The 25,870-nt window shown below is 39.8% G+C and overlaps 1 protein-coding gene across 3 annotated transcripts; it reads left to right on the top strand.

Moving 5' to 3' along the window:
- Positions 1-40: 40 nt before the first annotated feature.
- On the top strand, positions 41-24,893 carry ccnk (cyclin K). Of its 3 annotated transcripts, none has more exons than XM_043697140.2 (11): positions 41-150; positions 6,662-6,862; positions 7,597-7,678; positions 8,944-9,075; positions 11,396-11,501; positions 15,564-15,642; positions 15,783-15,952; positions 16,537-16,715; positions 16,893-16,926; positions 18,537-18,611; positions 22,044-24,893. In XM_043697140.2, the coding sequence occupies exons 2-11, from the start codon at positions 6,666-6,668 to the stop codon at positions 22,625-22,627; spliced, it is 1,638 nt and encodes a 545-aa protein (XP_043553075.1). In that variant the 5' UTR covers positions 41-150; positions 6,662-6,665; the 3' UTR covers positions 22,628-24,893. The 3 variants fall into 3 exon arrangements, with proteins under 3 accessions (XP_043553075.1, XP_043553076.1, XP_043553074.1); XM_043697141.2 differs by lacking the exon at positions 41-150 and adding an exon at positions 219-352 and having other exon boundaries at positions 15,585-15,642; XM_043697139.2 differs by lacking the exon at positions 41-150 and adding an exon at positions 219-352.
- The last annotated feature ends 977 nt before the right edge of the window (positions 24,894-25,870 follow it).

Below are 25,870 nucleotides of genomic sequence, written 5' to 3'. Positions count from 1 at the left end.
CGCGGTCTCCGGGGTGGGGAGGAAAGAACACAGTTGCGCATGCGCACTTTCCCGTCGTTCGTGTGGGGGTGGTCTGTTCAAAATGGCGGCGCCCTGTCTGAATCGTTTGGGAAGTTTGGAGTGAAAGTGCCGGTGTCGGGGAGGAAGATCGTGAGTAGTTCCGTTTGTCGGCCCGCCTTCGTACTCTTCCCCGTTGTTTCCTCGGATCCCGCTGTAGTTTTTGAGACCGAACTAATTGATTGTTCGTGGGGAAGCGACTTGAGCTGGGCGGTCGTGGAGAGAAGGAGGTTTTTCGTTTGATTGTGGAACCGAGCGTGGTGCAGTGTGAGGCCGGGCCTCAACACCGCCCGAGGTAAGAGAGCGAGCCAGCGAGGCGGGCACATATTGCTGCGCCGGAGTTATGTTCACTTTTGGGCTGTGATTTGCACCCGCCCCCCTCCACTTCCCACGAAAGCGGAGCCGGCTGCTGTTTCGGGCCTCCTGCCTCTTCTGAGGAGACGGGGATCAGTAGTAGGGTTTATATCGAAGTTTCACACCTACTGATTGTACTTCACTTCATTGAAGTTCAATGTACCCCTCCCCCCGCCTCCGGCCAAAATAAAGAGATGCGATTTGCAAAAAATCCTTTCGTGTCCTGTGGATAATTTACTTTTGAGCCATTGTCCGGGCAGCCAGCGCTAATTCCTTTTTCGTTGTTTTAACCGCAGGTGTTGGACTGCGGTGGAGTTAAAAATCACACAACACCAGGTTATAGTCCAACAGATTTGTTTGGAATCACTAGTTTCGCAATTGCTACATCTTCTTCATCAGATGGTTGTGGAGGAGCATCATAAGATACAGACGTTATAGCAACAGGATTGCAGTGTCATGGAATGTAATATCGAACAAATTTAGCTTAAGTCTGTCATATTTTAGAATGGCCATGTTAGTTTTGGTTCTTTGATATATAAATCCCATAACTTTTTTCAAGTTGCATTCTCAGCACCAGGTTATAATCCAACATGTTTATTTGGAAGCACTAGCTTTCAGAGCACTGCTCCTTCAGATGCTTCATCATTAAGAAACAATCCAGGTCTTTCAATATATAATTTCAGTTTCATCAATCTGTAATATTTTGCTATAAATTGTATGTTATAAGCTTATACTCCACAACCACCAGATGAAGCAGCTGCCCTCTGAAAACTAGTGCTTCCAAATAAACCTGTTGGACTGTAACCTGGTGTTCTAATTTCTAACTTTGTCTGCCCCAGTCCAACACCAGCACCTCCAAATCTTAACTAATATTGTCAATCTAAAAGATAAAAGACTTGAGCTAAATTTGTTTAATATTACATTCCATGACACTGCATTTCTGTTGCTATAAAGTCTGTGTCTTATGATGCTGCTCCACGACCACCCAATGAAGAAGCAACACTTCAAAAGCTAGTGATTCCAAATAAACCTGTTGTGTGATATTTAACTTTGTTTTAAGGAAGCTTTGTGTGAACATCTGGGGCTGTTTGGGGTGAGTGCTGCCCTCCAGATGGTATAAACTGCTGCTGTTGTGTCATTGAGGAAATCTGATAACTCGTAACACTGATTAATTGTGTAGAAAAACTGTGAAGTTATTTTTTATTTTGAAGATCAATTTGGGCATCTTTTGGTTGGAACCTGTTTTGTAGAAAGTAATATATTTTATAGCCAATTACTTCAGAAATTACTTTCAAATATATAAACTGTGATGGGCTCTTGTGGAAATGACCTTACCTCTGGGCCTGAAGGCCTGGGTTCAAGTCCTCCCAGCTTCAGAGGTGTGTCATAACATGGTTAATGTTTTGACTCAACGTTGACTCTATTTCTCTCTCCACAGATGCTGCCAAACCTGCTGAGTTTCTTCAACATTCTGTTTGTTTTAGATTTTGAGCATGTGTGGTACTTTACTTTTGTGTGTCATAACACTCCTGAACAAGTTGATTAAAAGTACATGTCCACTGTGGACAAGGTTTTTAAAAATATAGTTCAACAGGTTTACTTGGAAGCATTAGCTTTTGGAGCGCTGCTCCTTCAGATCTTTTGCTATAAATTCTGTGTCTTATGGTCTTGCTCCACCACTACCTGATGGAGTAGCGCTCCACGGTGGCACAGTGGTTAGCACTGCTACCTCACAGTGCCAGAGACCCGAGGCAAATCTGTGTGTGGAGTTTGCACGTTCTCCCCGTGTCTGCGTGGGTTTCCACCGGGTGCTCTGGTTTCCTCCCACAGTTTAAAAATGTGCAGGTTAAGTGAATTGGCCATGCTAAATTGCCTGTAGTGTTAGGTGAAGGGCTAAGTATAGGGGAATGGGTCTGGGTGGCTTGCTCTTCAGAGGGTTGGTGTGGACTTGTTGGGCCGAAGGACCTGTTTTCACACTGTAAGTAATCTAATCTAATCTAAAAAAAACTAGTGCTTCCAAATAAACCTGTTGGACTATAACATGGGTGTTGTCTGATTTTTAACCGTGTCCACCCCAGTCCAACACCGACTTCTCCACATCTTAACCACTGTGGTAACACAGTATGGCCATGCAAAGATTGGAGAGAATTCCAATCAGTTTTCAATGTTTTAAATGCTAAACATTCACCGGGACACCCGTAATACTCTTTGTTAGTATCTTTGGATCTTCGTACATGAACATGCAAAAAGGCCTCCGTTTTATGGTGGTGACACTTTGATCAATGGAGTACTTCTTAGTAGTGAGAATGTGTATAGGGTATAAGCAGGCAGGGAAAGAGTTAAGTTCACAGTTTTGTGAAACAAGAGGTTCAGTTGAGCATGACTCACATCAGATAAGAAATAGTTAACAATGGGGTGCTGGAGGCAAGGATAATAGGTTAACAAGGTGGAAAAGCAGTCATTATGGAGAGCCATTTAACAATATTGGAAGCATTCAGTATGAAAGGTCAGTTAACAGGGGGAAAAGTATCCAGTATGAAGCCAGTTTACTATTCTACAATGAATGGTCTTAACCTTGTTAAGGGCTTGGTCTCTGACCTTGATATTCGTTGATTGTAATGGTCACCTAATTAATACGTCTGTTGCCTTATCTGGATGCTCCTCCTTGTAAAATGACTATATAATTCATTAAGAAACTTCTTGAGAGAAGACCGAGAACTCGCGTTCTTGCGCGCATGGGGCGATCATTCTCTTCCTACAGGGCCTGGAATAAAGATGAAGGTAAAACTATACTATGTCTCGGAGTGTTTTGCTTTGACTGAGGGGGAAGCGGGACGACAGTAGTACAGTAAATTGTTCAGCATTAAGTTTTTCACACTTGATGTTCACAACACTTTCCACTTGAGCATGTGTCGTAAGGTAGTGACTTGGTAGAATGTTGGAGCGCACTTGCCATTTGAAAAATGAAAGAATGATGTTTCTGCATTGTTTCCCTATCTCTTAACACCATCCAGCTTTACAGAGTTCCAGGATCTTGACACTCCAATCATCATCCATTGAGCATCCTGAGTTAAGTTGTTCTGCTAATGGTAACTGCTCCTTCTATTGTTTAGACCCAAAGCTGTGGATCTCCCTTCGTAAATCTCCACAATTCTCTTTCACTTTCTGAAATGAAAGCAGAAAATGTTGCAAATACTCAACAGGGTTGGCATTATCTGTGAAACTGGAAACTGAGTTAACATTTCAGTTTATAGGAGACAGTGAGGTCTGCAGATGCTGGCGATCAGAGTTAGTGTGTTACTGAAAAAGCACAACTGGTCAGGCAGCATCCAAGGAGCAGGAAAATCGATGTTTTGGGCCGGAGCCCTTCTGATTTCTGATGGCCCCTATTTTTCATCATTCGTATAAATGATTTGGATGTGAGCGTACAGTTAGTAAGTTTGCAGATGACCCCAAAATTGGAGATGTAGTGGACAGCGAAGAAGGTTACCTCAGATTACAACAGGATCTTAATTAGATGAGCCAATGGGCTGAGGAGTGGCAGATGGAGTTTAATTCAGATAAATGTGAGGTGCTGTATTTTGGGAAAGCAAATCTTAGCAGGACTTATACACTTAATGATAAGGTCCGAGGGAGTTTTGCTGAACAAAAAGACCTTGGAGTGCAGGATCATAGTTCCTTGAAAGTGGAGTCGCAGGGAGATAGGATAGTGAAGGCGGTGTTTGGTATGTTTTCCTTTATTGGTAAGAGTATTGAGTACAGGAGTTGGGAGGTCATGTTGTTTTTGTACAGGGCATTGGTTAGGCTGCTGTTGGTATGTTGCGTGCAGTTCTGGTCTCCTTTCTATCGGAAAGATGTTGTGAAATTTGAAAGGGTTCAGAAAAGATTTACAAGGATGTTGCCAGGGTTGGAGGATTTGAGCTCCAGGGGGAGGCTGAACAGGCTGGGGCTGTTTTCCCTGGAGCGTCGGAGGCCGAGGGGTGACCTTTATAGAGGTTTACAAAATTGAGGGGCATGGATAGGATAAATAGACAAAATCTTTTCCCTGGGGTGTCGGAGTCCAGAACTAGAGGTGCATAGGTTTGGGGTGAGAGGGGGAAGATATAAAAGAGACCTAAGGGGCAACTTTTTCACGCAACGTATGGTGCATGTATGGAATGAGCTGCCAGAGGAAGTGGTGGAGGCTGGTACAATTGCAACATTTAAGAGGGATTTGAATGGGTATATGAATAGGAAGGGTTTGGAGGGATATAGGTCATGCGCTGACAGGTGGGATATCTGGTCAGCATGGACAAGTTGGACCGAAGGGTCGGTTTCCGTGCTGTATATCTCTATGATTATGACGGGCTCTGGCCCGAAACGTTGATTTTCCTGCTCCTCGATGCTGCCTGACCTGCTGCGCGTTTCCAGCAACACAATCTCATTTCAGGTTCTAGCCCTTTATCTGTTTTTCTTTGTCATTCCATAAAACATACTGATGATTGTTGTAATAGTATCCTGCTCAATGAGAGAGGAATTATGTTTCAACACTAACCAAGATCTTGGCACTTCCCTTATCTCCATGACTCAGTCGTCTTTTCTGCTTTTATTTGGGACCGTTAACATAGTGACATAGATGGTTGTTTCAGGAAAGGAATTACAAAGCTCTTAGGAGCCGAGGGTAGTAGTATATTCCTGAAATTCAAAGGAGCAGAAACCAGAGTTGGTGGAAAACAGAAGCATTGTGGGGATAGGGGTATGCTTATATGGCCTAATGAATTTAGAAAGGCAGCAAGGGATGATTCTGACGTAATGGAGAAAAGCTTAAAGTTTGGTTGTCACATAGTTAGTCATAGAAAATGAAAATATCAAGTTTGAGTTTGCAAAATGTCAAGAATGCAGGTTTGCAAAGGTTGGTTAAATGGAACATGGTGGGGGAGAGAATGCTGTTTTCGATTAACCAGTTATGATACGTGAAACATAGGCTAGCAAGGTGAGCGTTGGGTAATAGAGTCTGAGGGTGGCAATGACCTAAAGAAGGGTTTCAGCAGGCAGTGATGATCGTCGACATTAAGTTGGAAATGTGCAGTCTTTGGGACAGCACTGGGAACAGAAACTATACACTCACTGAGAGGGATGGATGCAGTCAGTGCCAAGGAACTGATGATACCAAATAATATCCCCAAGTGTTCAAATCCCCGCAATTCCACAAAGTTCTGGAAGGGATTTAAGTGTGAGACCACTTAATTTGCTGAAGTTAACAAATGGACTAACAGTTTATAACGGAGACTATTTTCCTGTGATCTTTGATGAGTTTCTCCCTCAGCTTAAATAATAAAACAAAGATTGTGGGCTTTCTCTGAACCACTTAATCTGGAATATAACGTCAGCATTCTGTAGCATGATATCACAGATTTGTCAAAATAATCATGTCTTTCACTTAACTTAAATTAGTAAATAAAGTTAAAGTTGGCAAACTCATTTTTTGTCATGCCATTTATTTTGAATGCAGAATTTAAATTGTTGACATGATTTCAATTTTGTAGAGCAAGCATACATACAGTTGACCTTAGTTCTTACACTTGGATTCTTTTCGTCAAAGCATCAGAGTTGAGTGATGAGGCCAAGGTTGTTTCCACGTCCAGGTGGAATCTGTCTATACCAGCAATTTGAGATGGGCTCAAAGCAAATCAGCATTTATTTTTAAAGACTTATTTCTTATTGTCTCTAATTGCTTTTACTTGATATTATTAATAATTTTGGCAACATTTTCCAAGCCAATAGAAAATGGAGACTGGCATGGTGAACATCAGCTGCTATTCACTGAGGCCATGTTGCACTGTTACTTTAAACTACCCTTTGAACTACAGAATCAACTCCTATTTGTAAATCATGCAGCATTGAAATCTATTTTTCTTACAGAACAAGAAATTGTTTTGAACTTGAAGTGTTGACCCTTGTGCCAACTTCGGTGTGGTTTCTGGAGGATCTAGTTTTGTGCAATTTGATCATATTATCTACAAAAAAAAATCCCTGCAGTATTAAAAAAAAAGCAAAACTGCTGGTGCTGGAGATCAAACAAAAACAGAAATTGCTGGAAAAACTCCAGGTTTGGCAGCATCTGTGGAGATAAAGCAGAAGGGTCATTTTTCCACAAGTGCTGCTGAGCTTTTCCAGCAATTTCTAATTTTCCCCCTGCAGTACTATTTGTGATACCAATTATATGTTTGGCAATTGAACTTCTAAGTCAAAGTTTGTTTTCTGATTCCAGGTAAATGAAGGAAAATAAGGAGAACTCCACCCCAACTACAGCACTGGCAAATGCAGACCTCAGGAAGCCATGCTGGTATTGGGACAAAAAGGATCTGGCCCACACCCCATCACAACTTGAAGGACTTGATCCAGCAACAGAGGCACGCTACCGTCGGGAGGGTGCCAGGTTTATATTTGATGTGGGAACACGTTTGGGGCTGTATCCTTTTAAAATTTCTTCTTCAAAATTCCTTAATTGAGGCGTGGATGGGGAGGACTGAGAAACAGGATGCTTTCCTCGCCAACAGATTGTTGTTCCTGTTGTCAGGAACTTATAGAAAATACTTTTGATTCTTTGTAAATTGAGCACATTGAGTAAATTTACATGGGATTATTACAACTGATAATGAGATATGTTTGATCCAAATCTCGGTGCCTAGTTCCTTAATAACATAAAATGCTGGAAATGCTCCACAGATCTGAACTCTTTTGAGAGAGGAACAAAGTTAACATTTCGGGTGTCCTATCATCAAAACTGAGAGTCCAGAGTAAATACTAAGCTGCCAAAATTTGGGTTGTGCCCTTTGGATATGTGCCTTACTTCAAAGTTTAATTTTCTTCCCACTAACAAAATAGAAAGGAAAAATCAATGATTTTTGTCAGCACAATTCAGGGATTGAACATAGAATTTTCCATCTGTGTGACTGCGAGATGAACTGGTCTGGAAATGTGTAGAACAGGTCAAGGAGATCTAAAGTGTAAAACCTCCAGTGTTGACAATGAAATCAACATCCAGTTATTTGTTGTAATAGTACTTGTGAAGAAGCATCGCCTCTCTCATAGGTATGTTATGTATCCTCATTGCACCACAATCCCATTCCTATCTTTCAGCTTTGTTCACAGTTGCTGAGAGAAGTCATAACAAACTGAATATTTCTTTAACCAAAACTACAGACATTATGACACACTGGCCACAGGAATAATATATTTTCATCGTTTCTATATGTTTCATTCCTTCAAGCAATTTCCACGATATGTAAGTACTGACCGTCATTCCAAATGAAACTAATGTGACGATAGCATTGCTCCATTGCTTTGTTATATTTTCCTGAACAACAATAAACTTCTGTTGAAGTAATTAATGGCATTACACAAGCGCACTATAAAACAAACTTTCAAACCAAGCAACGTGTGGTGATATTAGTGCTGTGAATGAGAAGCTTGGCATAACAGGTAGCATTTTAGGAACATTTTGAAGAGTGAAGGAGAGGTAAAAGTTTGGAAAGAGAATACCCGGGTGTGGAGCTGAGGCATGAACACTAAAGGTGAACATATTTAAATCAGGGACACCAGAACTGAATGGAGCAGACAATTTGGGGCTAAGGTAGTTTGATTTTTTTTTTCAAGGGGGAGCATTTTAAATCTAGGCATCTGCTTAGCCAATAGCTGTCATGGCTGAGCAAGCATTAGGGTGACAGGTGGGCAGCACTTGGTGTGAAGGTTGATGTGGACAGCAGTGTTGTGTATGATGTTAAGTTGTCCACCAGAGATTACCATCATCTTGAGGTGATGAGAGCCAATCAATAACTAAAACCATGTTGATAAGAGCCACAGATTCTGAAACAACTGACAAACTCCAAGCAATAGTATGAATCCTTGAGACTTGAACTATGTAAACAATATGTTTTAAGGTTTCTCTTCCACCCACTTAAAGTATACATCTTATGACAAATCTAAAACAAGCTATAGAGAACCCTTTCATTGTAATTTTAGGATGGAAATTAAGGTTGAAATATTATCCATGTTGGTATTGTAGAGTCTCTCTGTACACACTGGTTTTCTTGTCTGGTTGTACTTGTCTGTTGTTTGTATCATTCAAAGCAATATTCTGCATTGATTTGTACTCTGACAGGCCAGGCAGTTTGTCGCTATAAATGCAAACTCCACCAGTATCAGTAACATTGTCTGAGACACTAGTTATAGAGTAATATTGCCACAGGTTGAATAATTTACTGTTCAGTTGAAGAAAGGGCTTGATATGGGAAAATAAAAAAGCAAACAACATTTTTTAAAAATTCTGCAGTTTGCAGCCTCTGTCCGTAAACAGCACTAGTATGTTAAAAGAAATTTTGTAACAAAATTTCATTGTGTTCTGATTGGATGCATAAGGCCAATACCCGCTGATAGAATATTGTCTTGTTGAGGTACTCTTTCCAAATCAATTAATATTAGGTATCGCGTAAAGCTCCTAGACCTTAAATTGATGTATTTTTAGAATTTAACTTTTTTTTTATTTTTTAGGTTACAGGAGCCTGCTGCCTCTTCCTGGCTGGGAAAGTAGAAGAGACTCCTAAAAAGTGTAAAGACATCATTAAAACCGCTCGAAGTTTGCTGAATGATGTACAGTTTTCACAGTTTGGAGATGATCCCAAGGTTATTGCTAATTGTAGTTTTTCAAAATACATATATGAGCAATGTGGTGAGTCATTAAAAAAAAGTACAACACAAGGAGGTTATTCAGCACATTATGTCTATGCTAATTGACAAAGAGCTACCCAGTATCAACTCCCCTTCCTGCTCTTGATCCATTTCTATGCAGGTCACGGCTCTTCAAGTAGACACACAAGCACTTTTTCAATGTGGTGGGAGTTTCTGCCTCTATTGCCCTTTCAGGCAGAATGTTCCAGTTGTCTACCACCCTTCTAAGAGGAAAGATGTTTTAAGTACTAGAAAAATTGAGCTATATTGGTGTTCTCTTCTGTAGCATAGAATCATTCAGGTCCCCCAACAATATTTCGTGGAGTAAAAAAAGTGTTGGTGTAAGCAAAGATAATTTTATTCTAAGTGTGATTGACTAATATTGAGTGTTCCTTGATGGAACAGTGTAAACCTACTTTTATCTTTACTGAATTGAAGTTGTTCTCGAGCTAAATATCTTTGCACTTATTTTTCTTAAGAGGATATTGTACATCTGCAAATTCAGTCCAAGTGCTCCTTTTGATCTGGTCCACAAGCTTATTTTGAAAAGGAAAAGAGGAGAGTGGAAAAATAGAAGACCACACTTTGCAGAATAGGATCCAGAACATTTCTTTTGTGTATGAGAGTTTGTTTCGCTCAACTCATTGTTCTGTAGCCGCTTCTGCAGTGATGCTTAAAGATAAATGTGGCCCTCCCACTTTGCAGTGACAGACTGTTCATACTGTTGATTGGTACTTGGACTCTATTAATGTCAAAAGCAAAGTTACTGCTGGAACAAATAACTTCACTATAGGTAAGCAGAGAAATGCAAAACAAAAGTTTAAAAAGAACAGCAAACTTTTAAAAACAGCAATGGGACATTTTGTGCTCAGCTTGACTGGATGTACAAGCAATCCAGCAAAGCCTGAAACCTTTTTTATTTTGTCTGTGGGATAGATCATATTGAATGGATGACCAATTCAGTCAGGAATTGTATTGTAAATGAATTTCTGAAAAAGGCAATTCTGTTCAGTATGTCCAGTGAAGCAGACATTTTCTGTATGCATTTGGTTTAGAGAAACTGTTCTTAGTCTGTTTACTCCATTGTCCAAATATTGCAATAACATGACAAGAATGTACTATATTTTATCTTCCTCCATAAGAACATATGATGTCGGAACAGAAGTAAGTGATTCAACCCATGGAGTCTGCTTCATCTTTCAGTGAAATCATGGCTGATCTGATAATCCTCAAATCCACTTTATTGCCTTATCCCTGAAACCCTTGATTCCCTTAATGATTAAAAATCTGTCTATCGCTGTCTTAAATGCATTTAATTAACTGGCCCTGAAAATCTTCTATAGTAAAGAATTCCACAGATTCACTACTTTCTGAGATTATGTGCTTTAGTCCTAGACTCTCCCACAAGGGAAAGCAACCTCTCTGCATTTACCATGTCATTCCCATTTATAAACCTATGTTTCAATGATAAATTCTTCTGAACTCCATTGAGTGCAAGCCCCACCTATTCAACCTTTCCTCACAAGAAGATGCTTCTATTCATGGAATCAACTGGACTACTCCAGTGCCATTAAACTTTGCTTAGATAAGATTATCAAAACTGTTCACAGCATTTCAGGTGTGGTCTGACTAATGCTTTGTATGGTTTTAGCAAGATCTCCCTATTTTATTCCATTCCCTTTGAAATATAGATTTGCAATCCATTTGACTTGCTTATTAATGGCTGAACTTGTATGCTAGCTTTCTTTGACTCTGACACAAGACAGCTGAATCCCCTTCTGCAGGTTTCTGAAGTCTTTCCCCATTCAAATAATACTCTGCTCTTCTCTTCCCACTAAACTGCATAGCCTCCTGTTTTCTTATTATATTCCATCTGCCTAGTTTTTGCCCACACACTTGACCTATCTATGGCACTCTGCAGACTTGTTGTCATCCTACTACTGCTTGCTCTCCCATATATATTTGTGTCATCTGCAAATTTGATTGTATATTCATTTCTGTGATTCTATTTTTGGGCATAGTTTGTTTTAAAAATAAATACTAATCTGTGGTGGAGCCGGCTCATGGGGCCAAATAACATACTCCTATTTTTCTCATTTGTACAGTAATGTTAAATCAAATAGTTTCAGAACAGATATGCTGTTTAGCAGTAAAACGCTATATGAAAAGGAATAATGTAGTCCTAAGCATGCATGTCATTACCATACTATAATTTTAAAACAGAGTATCCATGTTTTTACTTATTGTGTTTCTTTTCGTCTTGTTTTTAAATTAGGAAGAAGTCATGGTACTGGAGAGGATTTTGTTACAGACAATTAAATTTGACTTGCAGGTTGAACATCCCTATCAGTTCTTGCTTAAGTATGCTAAACAGCTTAAAGGTACTGGAATTAAATGTTTATGCAGAATCTCTGTAATTTCAATTTATAGTTTGTCAGTTTTGTTTTTAAACACTGATTAGAATGGAAAGCATATTTCAAACAAAACTGAAACAGCTATCCCTTGAATACCATGTTTCTGAAGATAGTAATTGTAACAGTGTACATAGAACAGTACAACTCAGGAACAGGTCTTTTGGCCCACCATGTCTGAACAAACCATGATATTCAAAACTAATCCCATCTGCCTGTACATGGTCCATACCCCTCTATTCCCTGCCTATTCAAGTGTCTGTCTAAATGCCTCTTAAACGTTGCTATCGTATCCACATCTACCATCTCCCCCAAGCAACACATTCCAAGCTTCTATGTAGAAAAGAAATCTTCCTTGCACATCTCTTAAACTTTCCCACTCTCACTTATACCTATGCCCCCTAAATTTTGACATTTCAATACTGGGTAAAAGGATCTGACTATCCACCCCATCCATGCCTCTCACTTTATATACTTCTATCAGGTTACCCCTCAACCTCCAGTGCTCTAGCAAAAACAATCCATGTTTGACCAATTTTTCCTTTGTAGATAATAAACTCCAATATAGGCGACATCATTTTTCGCACCTTCCAAAGCCTCCACATCCTTCCTATAGGGTGTTGGCCAGAACTGCAGTAATACTCCAAATTTTACTGAATTAAAGTTTTATACAGCTGCAACATGATAGGCTAACTTTTATACTCTTTGCCACTATTGATGAAAGTAAGCATGCCACCTTATCCACTTGTGTTGCACAAAGATCCTTCTTTATATCAATGCTCCTAAGTATCCTGCCACTTAGTGTATACTTTCCTCTTGAAATTTACCTCCCGAAATGCATCACCTTACACTTGTCCAGATTAAGCTCCATCTGCCATTTCTCCACCCCAACCTTTGAACTGATCTATGTCCTAGTGTATCCTTTGTCAACCTTCTTCACTATCCACGGCTCCACCAATTTTCTTGTCTGCAAGCTTACTTATCAGACCATCTACATTTTCATCCAAATCATTTTTATATAACCAATGTCTTGGCACTGATCTTTGCAGAACACTACTGATCACAGATCTCCAGTCAGAAAAACACACCTCCACAACTACTCTCTCTTTTTAAGTCCAAATCAATTTTGTACAAAATGTGGGGTGACAATCCTGGATTTTAAATCTTTAAATTTTCAAGAGATGTTCCATTGCTAAATTAGTATTGATTGAATTAAAAGAAGTCCCAGGTCTAGTTTGAATTAAAATAATCGCCTGAATCTCAACTTAATTCTAGCCTTGTTCACTTCTGAATTTGTTGTACGATAAACATTTCTAATAGTGGTTTGTTTGACTTGTACATGTTGATGTTGACAATGCTGCTTGCTATACAATGTTAAATGTTCACACTAAAGGATTAGTGATTTGTGCACTGCTGTAGTGATGGGGGTATATAAATGTTATGCATGCAGACACATACAACGCACATGATAGTCTGTAATGTATTTATAAGAAGTAAGCTGTGCATGTTAACTCCGCAACCCATCAGTGTTTCAGCATGTTGTCCTCCCAATGTGTATTTCACTTCGCGAATGCACATTCAAATCAGATACAAAAAGCCATGAAAAATAAACTGCACCTGGCTTGCTCTTTCAATAGTGCTGAGAGAACTTATTTTAATGTATTGTGCTTCTGAATTTTTAAAATTCCTGATAGTGAGTTTTGCTAGTTTCACCATTGCAAGCAATTTCTCTACAATTGCATTCCAGGATTATCATATCTAGTCAGTGGCAGGGCTTCCCCTAGTGGAGGCATGAGCTGAAATTTGTTCTAAATTGAAACAATAATGGCTGCTGTGGAGCTTCTCCCCACTCCCCTTGGCTATCTCACATTTTCTGCTGCATCCCGTCTCATCTCATGGGTGAAGGCCCCCCCCCCCCCCATGTCTGTTTTCACCAAAGGGACAGACAATTTTCGAGCCTTGAGTCAGGTCACTGGGAAAAGGTTTGGGAAGCACTGCTTTGTTGTTTGGTATGAGCTATATTTGAAATTGCTAAGGTTTGCCAAACCCAAAGACTTACCAGGTTATGCATGATCACTACACCAATGTTTGAGCCATTGCATTTAATCTTTTGATTATTTAATTGTCTATATAGAATCAAAGCTTGCAATTAAACTCCATCTGCCATTTCTCTGCCCAGCTTTCCAACTGATGTATATCCCATTGTACTCTTGGATAACCTTCTTCATTATTCACAACTCCACCAAATTTCACATTGTCTTGGTTCTTTAACTGTATCTGTGTGTGGTTCACTTGTGGTTATTCCTCCACTTCCTTGTAAGGTTTTAATTTGGTTCTTGCTGGGACACATTTTCTTGGGGACTCAACCCTTCTGTTTGGCCAGTGTCCATTCTGTCAACTCAAACAGTGTTATTTGAGTATGGATAGGAATTGAAATTCCATGTTATTTAGCTATTTAATTAATTATTGAAAAATTTCAGGTTCATAACAGGCTTGACGGGATAGATGCGCAATTGTTGTTTACCCAGGCTGGAGAGTGCAAAACTAGAGTTGTGTGTGTGTGTGTTGCTGGAAACGCAGAGCAGGTCAGACAGCGTCCGAGGAGCAGGAAAATTGACATTTTGGGCCAGAGACCTGCACCAGGAAGGGCTCTGGCCTGAAACATCGATTTTCCTGCTCTTCAGATGCTGCCTGACCTGCTATGCTTTTCCAGCAATACACTCTCAACTCTGATCTCCAGCATCTGCAGACCTCACTGTCTGAGTGCGAAACTAGTGGCCAGTGTCTCAGGACAGGTATTTAGGACAAAAATGAGAAGAGATTCCTTGTCTCAAAGGTGTTTCTGGATGTAGGTTTGCTGGATGAAGGTTCATGAACCTTCCAGCTCAACGAGCAAACCTACATCCAAAAGCTCAAGCTGAGTTACAAATCTTCTCAAAACTCGCTAAGGTGTTTATGTTTGTATTTCCCCACCCCATACAGTTGTGCTCTGTTATGAAACATGTTTAAGATTGAGCTCAGTTAATGTTTGGACATTAAAGCATATGGGAAAGTAGATCAAGGTATAAAATAAGACATGAGCTTAGTAAATTGCACTGCAGGCTCGTGCAGCCAAATAGCCCACTCCTTTTTTTCTTTTTTCTTATGTACACACTCTCAGGGTCAAGGTCATGAGTAAGTCACCTCAGTTGTTACATCTCTATTTTCCCCACCCTGTCTCTCACCCCTCCTATTTTACATAATAGAAAAAAAACTGGAGTTTGTGGCTATATTTACTGGTTGTTTTATTTCTTTTACTTGTTGGCATAAACAGATCAGGGGCCAAACCTACAATCTTCATGGCTAAGTATCTGGCCTTGTGCATTTACAAGTTACATAGATTGGAGTTAGGAGCTGGTGGTGGTAAATCTTCTGCCATGAACATAAATCATGAACTACTGTTTTCTAAGAAATGCACGTTATGCGCATGTTTCTAAACATAGCACATACTACATTTAAGCATTTGAAGCAGGGTGTCTAACCTGCAGCCTGAGTCACATGATTATGACCTAAAAATCTGACATTCAAAGCTTAGCATAATTCTATTTCTACTTCTAATTATTTAGTTTGTCCCAAAATACTTTTTTTTGTAACCTGGAATTTTGAAGAGTAATATTTTTAGAAGTAAAGGCAATTTCTAAATCTGAATGCCAAGGTAAAATATCACCACCTTGAGACATATGCAGATTAATGGGGACATTAATTTTATAGGTATGCTGGAGGCTCCACGGGATATCAGGAGCCAGAAAGCTTGGGCACCCTAAATTAAATGATCAGCCTTTGGGCTTTGGCAAATCAAGGCAAAGATTCTGTTAATACCTTAAAGGTTGGAAAGCTTTCAAATGCAATGTGAGAATAATGCAGGTCAATTGCACTTCAATGCCAGTAGGTACAGTTTTAAAATGTAATAGGAAAACTTAAGATCTTAGTCTTAACTCTCCTTTTCTTTTTTAATTCATAGGTTTTGAACTTAGAGGTTACACATAATGTTAGTCCAATTTTCTCTTTCTGCAGGTGACAAAAATAAACTTCAAAAGCTGGTGCAAATGGCTTGGACGTTTGTAAATGATAGGTAAGATAATTGTTTTTTTAAATCTACTGTAAAATAAAAATGTAAAAGCCTATTTGGGCATTAAATGGATATATTTTAAGACCTATAAAGGATATATCTGTGAGCTTTTTTCTTATCCTAATGTGCTTTTTGTCTTGTAGCCTGTGCACCATGCTTTGTCTGCAGTGGGAGCCAGAGATCATTGCTGTGGCTGTGATGTACCTCGCTGGTAGGCTGTGCAAATTTGAAATCCAAGAGTGGTCAGCTAAGCCCATTTACAGAAGGTGGTGGGAACAGTTTGTACAGGACGTGCCTGTGGAACTACTGGAAGGTACAGTAAACAGTGCAGATCACTAAGGCAATGTTGACAGTATCTCTTCAAAATGTGATGTGTTGCACACACATTTGCTTGTATGTTTCTAAAACTTTTTTTAAAGCATTTTTTTATTTAAAAAATGCTTTTTGAATTTAATAAGAATAGTTTGATGTAGATCTTCATTTATGTTCTGGGAAAAGTTATCATTTTGCCAACCTTGTGTTTGTTTTACAACATGCAATTGCTCTTTTAGACTGTAAGGGTTAAGATATAAACCTAAACTTGAAACAGGGTGGAGGGAAGAAAAACTTAAACCTGGTATAATTTATGTAATAGTAGTGATTTTTAGTCTCAATAAACTAATCCAGTGCTTCAGTTAGGATTCGAAGGATTGATCATTTAATTGATGTTCCTTTATATGGAATGAAACTATTGTAATTATAAAATTAAGATGCCTCAACTTGATAACCCAATGCAGTTGCTTTACGTTTTCCAAACTTAGATTGGTTTTCTACCTTGATCTGTTATATAAAAGCTATATCCTTGACTATATGTTTCTCTACAGTTAAAATGACTGATGCTCTTTTGGTCTTGCATAGATATCTGCCATCAGATACTGGACCTTTATTCCCAGGGTCAACAACAGATGCCCCAGGCACCCCAGCCACAACTGCCAACAATACCAAGTTTGGAGCAACCGATACCACCACTGCAGGTGCAGCAAACCAAAAAACTTTCACCTCAGTCAACACCACCTCGGCAGATTAAGCGCCCTGCAGTAAGTCAAACAATATAAATATATTATCATTTCTGGTCAAGATATATTCTTTGTGATTAAAGGTGCGGGCTGATAACAAAGTAAAGCATACAATGATACTGTTTTATTCCACTCAAAGTTCTACCACGGTGTCATGTTGAGTTTTAACTTTTTTATATTTGCTTCTTCCATAATTAGGTGGCTTCGCCAAAGGAAGATGGCAAGACAACCGGTAACGTTTTTTAGGCTTTAACCTTTGTTGCGCATCCTGCTTTGTAGTAATAGTACCATAGTTATGTCTGTGTCTCTTTCTTGCACAGGACAGTAACTTTGCCAAGTGATCCCTCATAGAAATTTGCCAAATAAGTTTCATTATGTAAATGCAAACCAGAATTCATATAAATTTAACATGAATTAACAGCCAAATAATTTTAAATAAAAAGTATATTTTGCATTAAGTAGTCAACATGATAAAGTTACATTTTGCAAGACCACAAGCACCCCCATTTACTCCCTGTACAAATATAACAATACATAATTACGGAGTGCCACAATATGGGACTGTTCTTTATCAAACAGATTAGGTCACGAGTCCTATACAACAACCGCATTCTCAGCAGCACACTCTTCTGTGATTGTAACAGACCTGATGGAGTAACTACACCAAGAGCCAGTAACTGTCTAGTTCAGTTTGGCCAATTATGAGCCAGCTGTTTAGATCTCTGAACTGTCTTACAACTTCACGGTAGCATAACCTTCTCAGCCTGCTTGTGTTTGCTTTCAAGTATCCCTGTATCATTTTTGGCCAAGTACAATCTCATTTTCTGAGAGAAATCTATTTCTTCTTTTGGAAGGATATGGTGTGTTGATCGTTTTGTTCTTATTTTCTCTCTTTTTATGTCTGCATTTGATATGCTAATTGCCTGTGGTCTCCTAGAGTTAGCGCTCCTTTGTACCTGCAACTCTTTAATGTGCAGTTTTCCTTGATGGCACTGCTTACAGGTCAAGGGTTTCTACGTTACGTAGAAAATATGAAATGTTTTCATGCATCAGTATTTCATATTAACCAAGAAGACTGCAAGTTCTACAAACTCTTAAGTCCTTTTCAAGCATTCTCAAAATTTCCAGACATTTCGTCACCCTACTAGGTAACATCTTTGCCTGGAGACCCACTGAAGATGTTACCTAGTAGGGTGACGAAACGTCTGGAAATGAACCATTCAGCTCAGCGAGCAAACCTACATCCAGAACCTCAACCTTAGCTGCTAATCTTCTCAAAATTCTCAATGTCTGTGAAATTTATAATTTTTACAATTGTAAGTTTTCCTTACTGTTTCCAGGTCAATAGCCACCATAATTGTTTGTAAATGAGTGGATTGCCTGCCTGATTCAGAGCTCATAAAAGGTCAATATTTGTGTGAAGTTAAAAATCACACAACACCAGGATATAGTCCAACAGGTTTAATTGGAAGCACTAGCTTTCGGAGCGACGCTCCTTCACCAGGTGGTTGTCAGCGGCACTCCGAAAGCTAGTGTGCTTCCAATTAAACCTGTTGGACTATAACCTGGTGTTGTGTGATTTTTAACTTTGTGCACCCCAGTCCAACACCGGCATCTCCAAATCATGAATATCTGTGTGGTTTAACTTCTCATATAGGCATAGATGGATAAGGAGCTGATTTTACCTCCCTGAAAGCCATCCATGAACATTTGCGTTTTAACCTGGCAGTTTTTATGATTTTATATTTTGTAGAACTCCCCATTTAAAATATGTGTATTTATATTTCTCGTATATTTGTTTCTGTAAATATCTGAAATCTGTATGTTTCTCACCTCCAACAGAGCTACAGCCTCCCAAAATTCCCAAACTGGAAACCCCACACCCAGTATTGCCGCCAACTACTCACCCTCCTCCAGGTGAGCTTTTTAAAATTTCTGCCAGTAAATTGCATGCACTGATCCTCCAATAAAGTAGTAAGTGCATCTGTATTTTTTATTTATTTGATTTATTAGCCATTTATTAGCTGTTTCACAGTTGGATTTATTTAATGTGATGGCCTGTTGTGGCTTATTATCATTGGGTATTTTTGAGAGCAGACAAGAATGGATAGAGTGAGCACAAAGTTTCTTCCATTGGAAGACCTGAATTAATAACAATGCAGTTACAGTTTGTATGCAGGCAAATAAATTTGGACTATTTTGTATGACTCCTAACTTCAACATCTGAAATGGTCATTTTAACTTTTCTGCTACTGCCGATGGGGAGGGTGTGATGTTACACTATCATAAGGTTAATGCAATCACTACAACTCAAAATTTATTCACTACCTGTGAAATGTTTTGGGTTTGTGTTTCATAACTCCCCTCGAGTTTTCATGAGGAAATTCATGTCATTTCTGTATTTCCGATGTGGGCATTCCTTGCCATCCTTCGCTCATTCCTAATCTCTTCTAAGAAGATGAGCATCAACTAAAATGGATCATGTTTGCAAGAGGTTTGCTGTAGTCCATTGCTTCACTTTGTATGTGCAAACAGTCATGTTTTATTGTTAGTATGGACTTTATCCTGTATTGCATGTTCTAATTACATTCAACTGAAATGCAGAGGTCATTTTGATTTTAAATAAGAATATTGGCCTATTGCCTTGATGTTAATTTAAGATAAAGGGAAAACTGCATTTGTTTTTAACCCACTTGAAGACAAGACGTTCCACACATTTTGAAGTTGCCTAGCAACATTTGCATTTCGCTACGGATCATTAAAAAGTACCATAATTACATAGTCATAGAGATGTACAGCGTGGCAATAGATCCTTCGGTCCAATTCATCCATGCTGACCAGAATACCCAACCTAATTTAGTCCCATTTGGCAGCACTTGGCCTATATCCTTCTAAATCCATTCTATTCATATGCCCATCCTAATGCCTTGTAAATGTTGCAATTGTACCAGCCTCCACCACTTCCTCTGGCAGCTCATTCCATACACACACCACCCTCTGCATGAAAAAGCTGACCCTTAGGTCCCTTTTATATCTTTCCTCTCTTACCTTAAACCTATGCCCTCAAGTTCTGGACTCCCCTACCCCAGGGAAATGACTTTGTCTATTTATCCTATCCATGCCCCTCATGATTTTATAAACATCAGAGGTCATCCCTGAGGCTTCATCGCTCCAAGGAAAACAGCCCCAGCCTATTCAGCTTCTCCGTATAGCTCAAACCCTCCAACCCTGGCAACATCCTTGTAAATCTTTTCTGAACCCTTTCAAATTTCACAATATCCTAGCCACTACATGATCTCCCAAATCCTGTACTCAATAATCTGGGCAATAAAGGAAAGCATACCAAACACCACCACCACTGTCCTATGTACCTGCAACTCTACTTTCAAGGAGCTATTGACCTGCTCTCCAAGGTCTTTGTTCAGCAGCACTTCCTAGGACCTTACCATTAAGCGTATAAGTCCTGCTAAGATTTGCTTTCCCAAAATGCAGCACCTTGCATTTATCTAAATTAAACTCCCATCTGCCAATCCTCAGCCATTGGCCCATCTAATCAAGATTGTGATGTAATCTGAGGTAACCTTCTTCAATTCCTTGTCACCGATTATTTTCATACCATTTTGTCTTTGACTACTCTCCCCGATATAATTAACTTTCCACATTCGAGGAAATCTTACTTTTAGAACCAAAGATTATGTCTCTGGTTTTTAATGCTTAGTGAGCTAGAAGCCTACCTAAATGATTATGCTGTATCACGTTTTTTTGTTTCTACCTCTGTTCCCAAATTTCCAAGTAAATCGTTTTTCCTGAACCATAGTTCCTTTGGCTGTGACAGCTTTGTGGTGCCAATATGGCCATCATAAAATCTGAAGCTGCCCTAATGTGCCTCCATTGTTTCAGAAAGGAGCATGGTAATGGATATTTGGCTGTTCATTCAGTCACCTGTCTAAAGATGTTAAAATCCACTGTTATACCATTTGAGGTAAAATCAGTCAAAATAGGTTTACCGTAGGATTTTCCTGGCTTGAGATGTTGTTTAGATACCCCTGGTATCCAAAAAGACTAAACCCATGAAACTATACTGTAATTGTATCAAACTAATAAAGATGGTGAAAATGAGGAATGCAAAAATGATTGATCTCACTAGGGTATTATCTGATCAGGTTTAACTCCCTCGTTAGAGTACAGTAAAGGGAAGTTAATTAGCTCAGTTAGCCAGGAACTTGGATGGGAAGCTGGAAGGAGGCAGATTCACATACTGCTTTGTGATCACAATTATCCTGAGTCAATGCAAGTGGAAAAGGTCAGCCTGTGTTCCAGCTCCAGTTATTAAAGACATTCTGGCTATTGAGGGAGTGCAGCGTAGGTTCACGAGGTCAATTCCTGGAATGGCGGGATTACCTTACGCTGAAAGACTGGAGCGACTGGGCTTGTATACCCTTGAGTTTCGAAGACTGAGAGGGGATCTGATTGAAACGTATAAGATTATGAAAGGATTGGACACTCTGGCAGTAGGAAACATATTTCCACTGATGGGTGAGTGCCGAACCAGAGGACACAGCTTGAAAATACAGGGTAGACCATTTAGGACAGAGCTCAGGAGAAACTTCTTCACCCAGAGAGTGGTGGATGTGTGGAATGCTCTGCCACAGGGGGCAGTGGAGGCCCACTCTCTGGATTCATTTAAGAAGGAGTTGGATAGAGCTCTCAAAGATAGTGGAATCAAGGGTTATGGAGATAAGGCAGGAACAGGATACTGATTAGGAATGATCAGCCATGATTATATTGAATGGCGGTGCAGGCTCGAAGGGCTGAATGGCCTACTCCTGCACCTATTGTCTATTAGATAGTATATGAGGGTGAAGGCAAAGTAAGGTTCAGCCTGAACACAACCATTTTCAAAGACAGACTGTCTTATTTTTATTCTCTCATGCTACTTGGGCACTGCTGACTAGGCTAGCATTTAATGCTGGTTCCTAATTGCTCTTGAGAATGTGGCTGTGAGCTGCTGCCTTGACTGCAGTAGTTCAAAACCCCTTTTTATTTCTCAAATGCCTCCTCTTCCATCTACCCAAATTTCTTGCTAAGGTGTGATGCACTGATCATGATTTGGTACCACCCCTAAATTGTATTCACGGTTGAGAGTACCTATCGATTGTCTGACCTGATTGATTGCCCTCATCTATTTTTGTTTATATCCATTTCTGCTGCCTTCTGAGACTTGCCTCCACTTTTCTGCTCCCATTGCTCCCAAGAACAAGGGATTGTTGCTTGCTTTGTTCCTATGTGAAATTGTTCCACATTTGTTATGTACTTGGTTAAAATGTGCTCTTTTTTTTCAATTTGTAGAACGCAAACCATCCATAAGTACAGGGACCAGCATCATAGAAAGTGAACCACCTCCAACAGGAAATGCCTCGGAAGTGGCAAAACCTTCCATCCCACCACCTCTTCATCCTCCTACTGTACACCAACAGCCACAGATTCCTCAACGGCCTCCACCATCTGCTGCTTACATAATGGGGATGTCAACAACAAGCTCCTACATGTCTGGGGAAGGCTTCCAGAGTCTGCAGTCTATGATGAAGACTGACGGACCCTCGTATGGAAGCATGCCATCTTATGGACCTCCAACTCATGTCCCTTACCATCCGCACGTGTACCCCAATCCATCTGTGCCTCCTCCCACAAATTATCCACCCAACATCCCCCCTCCTAATCCAGGATATCCCCCGCCAGGGTACAATCCTACTTACCTGCCCCCTCCCCGAATTCCCCCTGCTCATACGGTGCCACCTCCACCGGCACTGGGTCTTCCGCCAACCAGTTACCCTCCCCCCACAGTACCGCCTGGGGGGCAACCTCCTGGACCACCGCCGCCGCCACCAGGCATGCCACCTGTGGCCGGGCTAACTCGAGGTTGGTTGAGGTAATGGATGTTTGGACTTTGGTAATTGTCAACTGTAATTTGGCTTGTCAGAAGGTTTGGGGTGGCTCAAAATGGTTTTGATCGTCTTATGTCCCACATTTGAGTGGTGGTTGTTGCAGATGCAAATTATTGAACAGATGTATATACTATTTACGTTTTATTTTCTGTCATACGCTGTCGTTTTGAGGTGCAGGTGAATGAAGAAGACTTTTTCCTTTTGCACTGATGCCTCATCTTTTGTGTTTAACCACATTTCTGCCCCTCTCCATCCCAGCCAAATATGCTCCTGCTGCTATTGTCTGCAGTTAAAATAAACCTGCCCTTGAAACAGTCAAGTGAAATCAGTGACCAGAGGTTTCATAATATGTTGCAGAAGCTTTCCTCTGCTTTTCTCTTTTCTGCCTTTTTGGCTTAGTGTATCACAATTAGAACTTGTGCTGATGTTGATAGCTCAGGTATCTTGGGTTGTTGGGCAAGATAAAGAATAAGTTAAAGGAAAGTTGGGACCCTAGGTTCGTACTTTGACCTGTGATGGGGTTTGTTTTTAATGTGGGTGCTGATGGGCTGTGGAAGATATGATTTGAATTGACTTTGATTGTAGTGACTTCCACTACAGATTACTAATCTCTATTAAATATTGCTGTTACTTGAGAGCAAGTAAGAAAGTTTTTTTGAATATTTGTGCTCTTGCCTTATAAAGATAGCAGTAGTAAACATGTTCTTTCTTTGCTCTCATTGGTTATTTCTCATCCATCAGCTCAGATAATTAGTGCTGGTAGATTTTAAGCTAGAGAGAGTTATCACTATATATTGTTATCTCATTTGGGAGAGCACATCATCAAGGCTTGAGAAGTGATCAAAAGCCAGCAAACAGTCCAACACTATAGATTTTCCTCTTCATGTTCCAGTGGAGAATTTGTGAAGCCAGTTATGTGAGCTCTGTCCTGTCTCAAACTGCAAATGTTTAATTCAAGGATCTAACGTCGTCAACAATACTTAGCATCATATGTCGATTAATTTAAACTTCAACTCTTGTGTGGCTTCTCTCTTACCATTGTATCTATTGTAAAATTAACTCTTTCGTCACTAACTTCATGTTTCAAGTTAGAATCGTCTGACTGGAGGAAAGGTATTGGTTTGGACATGGTAGTTTAGGTACAGGTGAGCTGTGGTGATTCTTGCACTTCCCATCATTGGTCCCCACCCCTCTATTTCTGTGCTGAGGCAGAGATTTTGGTTTGTTCCTTCAGTGAGCATATTACCCCGGATGGTGTCAGTAACTGTTGTCCCTTGGAGGTCGTCAAACCCATTCAATTGTGGCCACTGATCATGATTTGCCAAAAATCTTTCTCGCTGTCATGCTCACTCTGTCGGACGTGCTCTCGCTCTCTATAATTCCCCCCCCCCCACCCCCCTACCCCCCCAGTGCAAGGAAGCTGAAGCCAGTTGTCATACTCTAGTTGTTGTAACAGCTGTACAAACTGCATGAACGCTGGCTCTAACTGTTAAACCATCAGGTTACATTTTCATTTTATCACCCTGTTTGTAAACACAACTAGTTGGCATGTTTTATTTTTATGTGGATTGATTTGTTACCTTGAAGAGGTGGAATTGATCTCTTGTTACTTTATTAAGTTGTTTATATTCCCAGAACTGCTGCTTTTCCAACCTCAAAATTGTCTTTCAATGGAAAGACTAAAAAATAATGTCTAGGCAAGATAGCCTTGGCTGTGAACTTTGGCTCCTGGTTGGAGAAAACAGGCCTGCACCACTGCTGCTGCAGTTAGGACTGTTTCCTTGGTAATATATACGAGTGTTCAAAAAGATTATAATTGTATATGAACTTAGTACTAACTTTTACAAGTACAATGCAGCAGTGCATTGGTTTATGCTGGTCAAATTATTACAGTTCATTGATTTATGCTGATCAAGTGATTGTTCCAGTCAGTATCTCAGATGTACACTGACAAGATTCATGCTTTTAAGTTTCAGTTGGAGCATTCCACCTGGACAATTGAATTTTAAACTGGTCTGTTTATTTCATTAGTTTAGATCCTCTATTTTTCCAGTTGTCTGTATAACTTGAGAATTCTTTGTAATTTACTCTTTCTCCGTAGACGATTTGTCTATAGGTAGAATTAAGTTTATTTTTCCAAAAAGTGTCAAAGCCTGAATGTAACATATGAGGTTGTACTGTGAGCTGGGCATTGTCCAGAGTATTGTACATTTAGTGGCTAATTACAGCCTAATAAATTTGATATTGGAGCCAATTTATCCTTTTTCACGAAAAGTCCTTTCATTGTTCCTCACCTGTATGTGAGGTTTAATGTAAGTTTGGAATATCTAATCATTGGGTCTAATCATTAAGTCATGAACTACTAATCTGCACACTGCTGGACATAACCAATCTGGTAAGAAAGAGAATTAAGCAGCTGATGTAGGACATATCCAAACTGAATGCATCTCCAATCTAAAAAAAAGATATTTTCCCAAGAACACAGTCACTTAAATTCACTGTTTCATTTTTGGATTCTCTTGCTGTTTACTCCATCCTGCCAGAACCTCCTTTGTAGAAATTACTGGTTTTTGTTGGATGCAGCTCCGTGGGTACCAGTGCTTGCATATTTTCTTGCCTAAAACACCGCTCGTAATTTCCAAGGAATATGTGTTGGCTGCTTCTTGGACCCTGGCTCCTGAGACTTTGCGTTCAGATCTGGTCCAGCATGCTGATCCAAATAAAATCCTCTAAAATAACTATGGACACTCTCAAGCCAAAAACGAGCTGACAACACAAAGCTGCACCTAATTCAGCACTACTGCAATTTGAATCATTTGTTACTGAAGCACTTGGTGTGCATTTAGCATTGTTGCTGATCAGCATAAAGATATTCAAGTTATTGTCGGTTACTAGTATAAGCCATCAGTTCAGCTACAGCTGGAATAATGAATGCAATTCTGAGCACCACATTGTAGGAAGGATGTGAATTTATTTGGACAGAGGAGGGAAGAAATTTACAAAAATGCTTCCAGGGACTATTTTCCTTGGAAAATGAGGCTGAGAAGGATCCAATAGAAGTAGATGAGTCTTGATAGGGCAAAGTGTTCATACACGTGAAAGGATTGAGAACAAGAGAGCACATTTAGAAGTAATTGGCAAAAGAATCAAACTGACGTAAGAGAAAAATTTTTCCATGCATCAAGTGTTTAGGGTCTGGAATGCACTGCCTGAAAATGTGATGGAGGCTGA

This window comes from Chiloscyllium plagiosum, unplaced genomic scaffold (assembly GCF_037043375.1).
Source record: "Chiloscyllium plagiosum isolate Xiang-an unplaced genomic scaffold, Cpla_swu_hap1 HiC_scaffold_8, whole genome shotgun sequence".
Classification (NCBI taxonomy): domain Eukaryota; kingdom Metazoa; phylum Chordata; class Chondrichthyes; order Orectolobiformes; family Hemiscylliidae; genus Chiloscyllium; species Chiloscyllium plagiosum.
Note: the sequence above shows the minus strand (reverse complement) of the source record. Positions and strands in the feature narration are given on the sequence as shown.

Bases quoted from the DNA above. Each gene is read 5' to 3' on its own strand.
- ccnk (XM_043697140.2), top strand. From the start codon at position 6,666: ATGAAGGAAAATAAGGAGAACTCCACCCCAACTACAGCACTGGCAAAT. The intron at 15,643-15,782 runs GTAAGATAATTG...TTTGTCTTGTAG, and splicing joins TGGACGTTTGTAAATGATAG to CCTGTGCACCATGCTTTGTC. The intron at 16,716-16,892 runs GTAAGTCAAACA...TTCCATAATTAG, and splicing joins GGCAGATTAAGCGCCCTGCA to GTGGCTTCGCCAAAGGAAGA.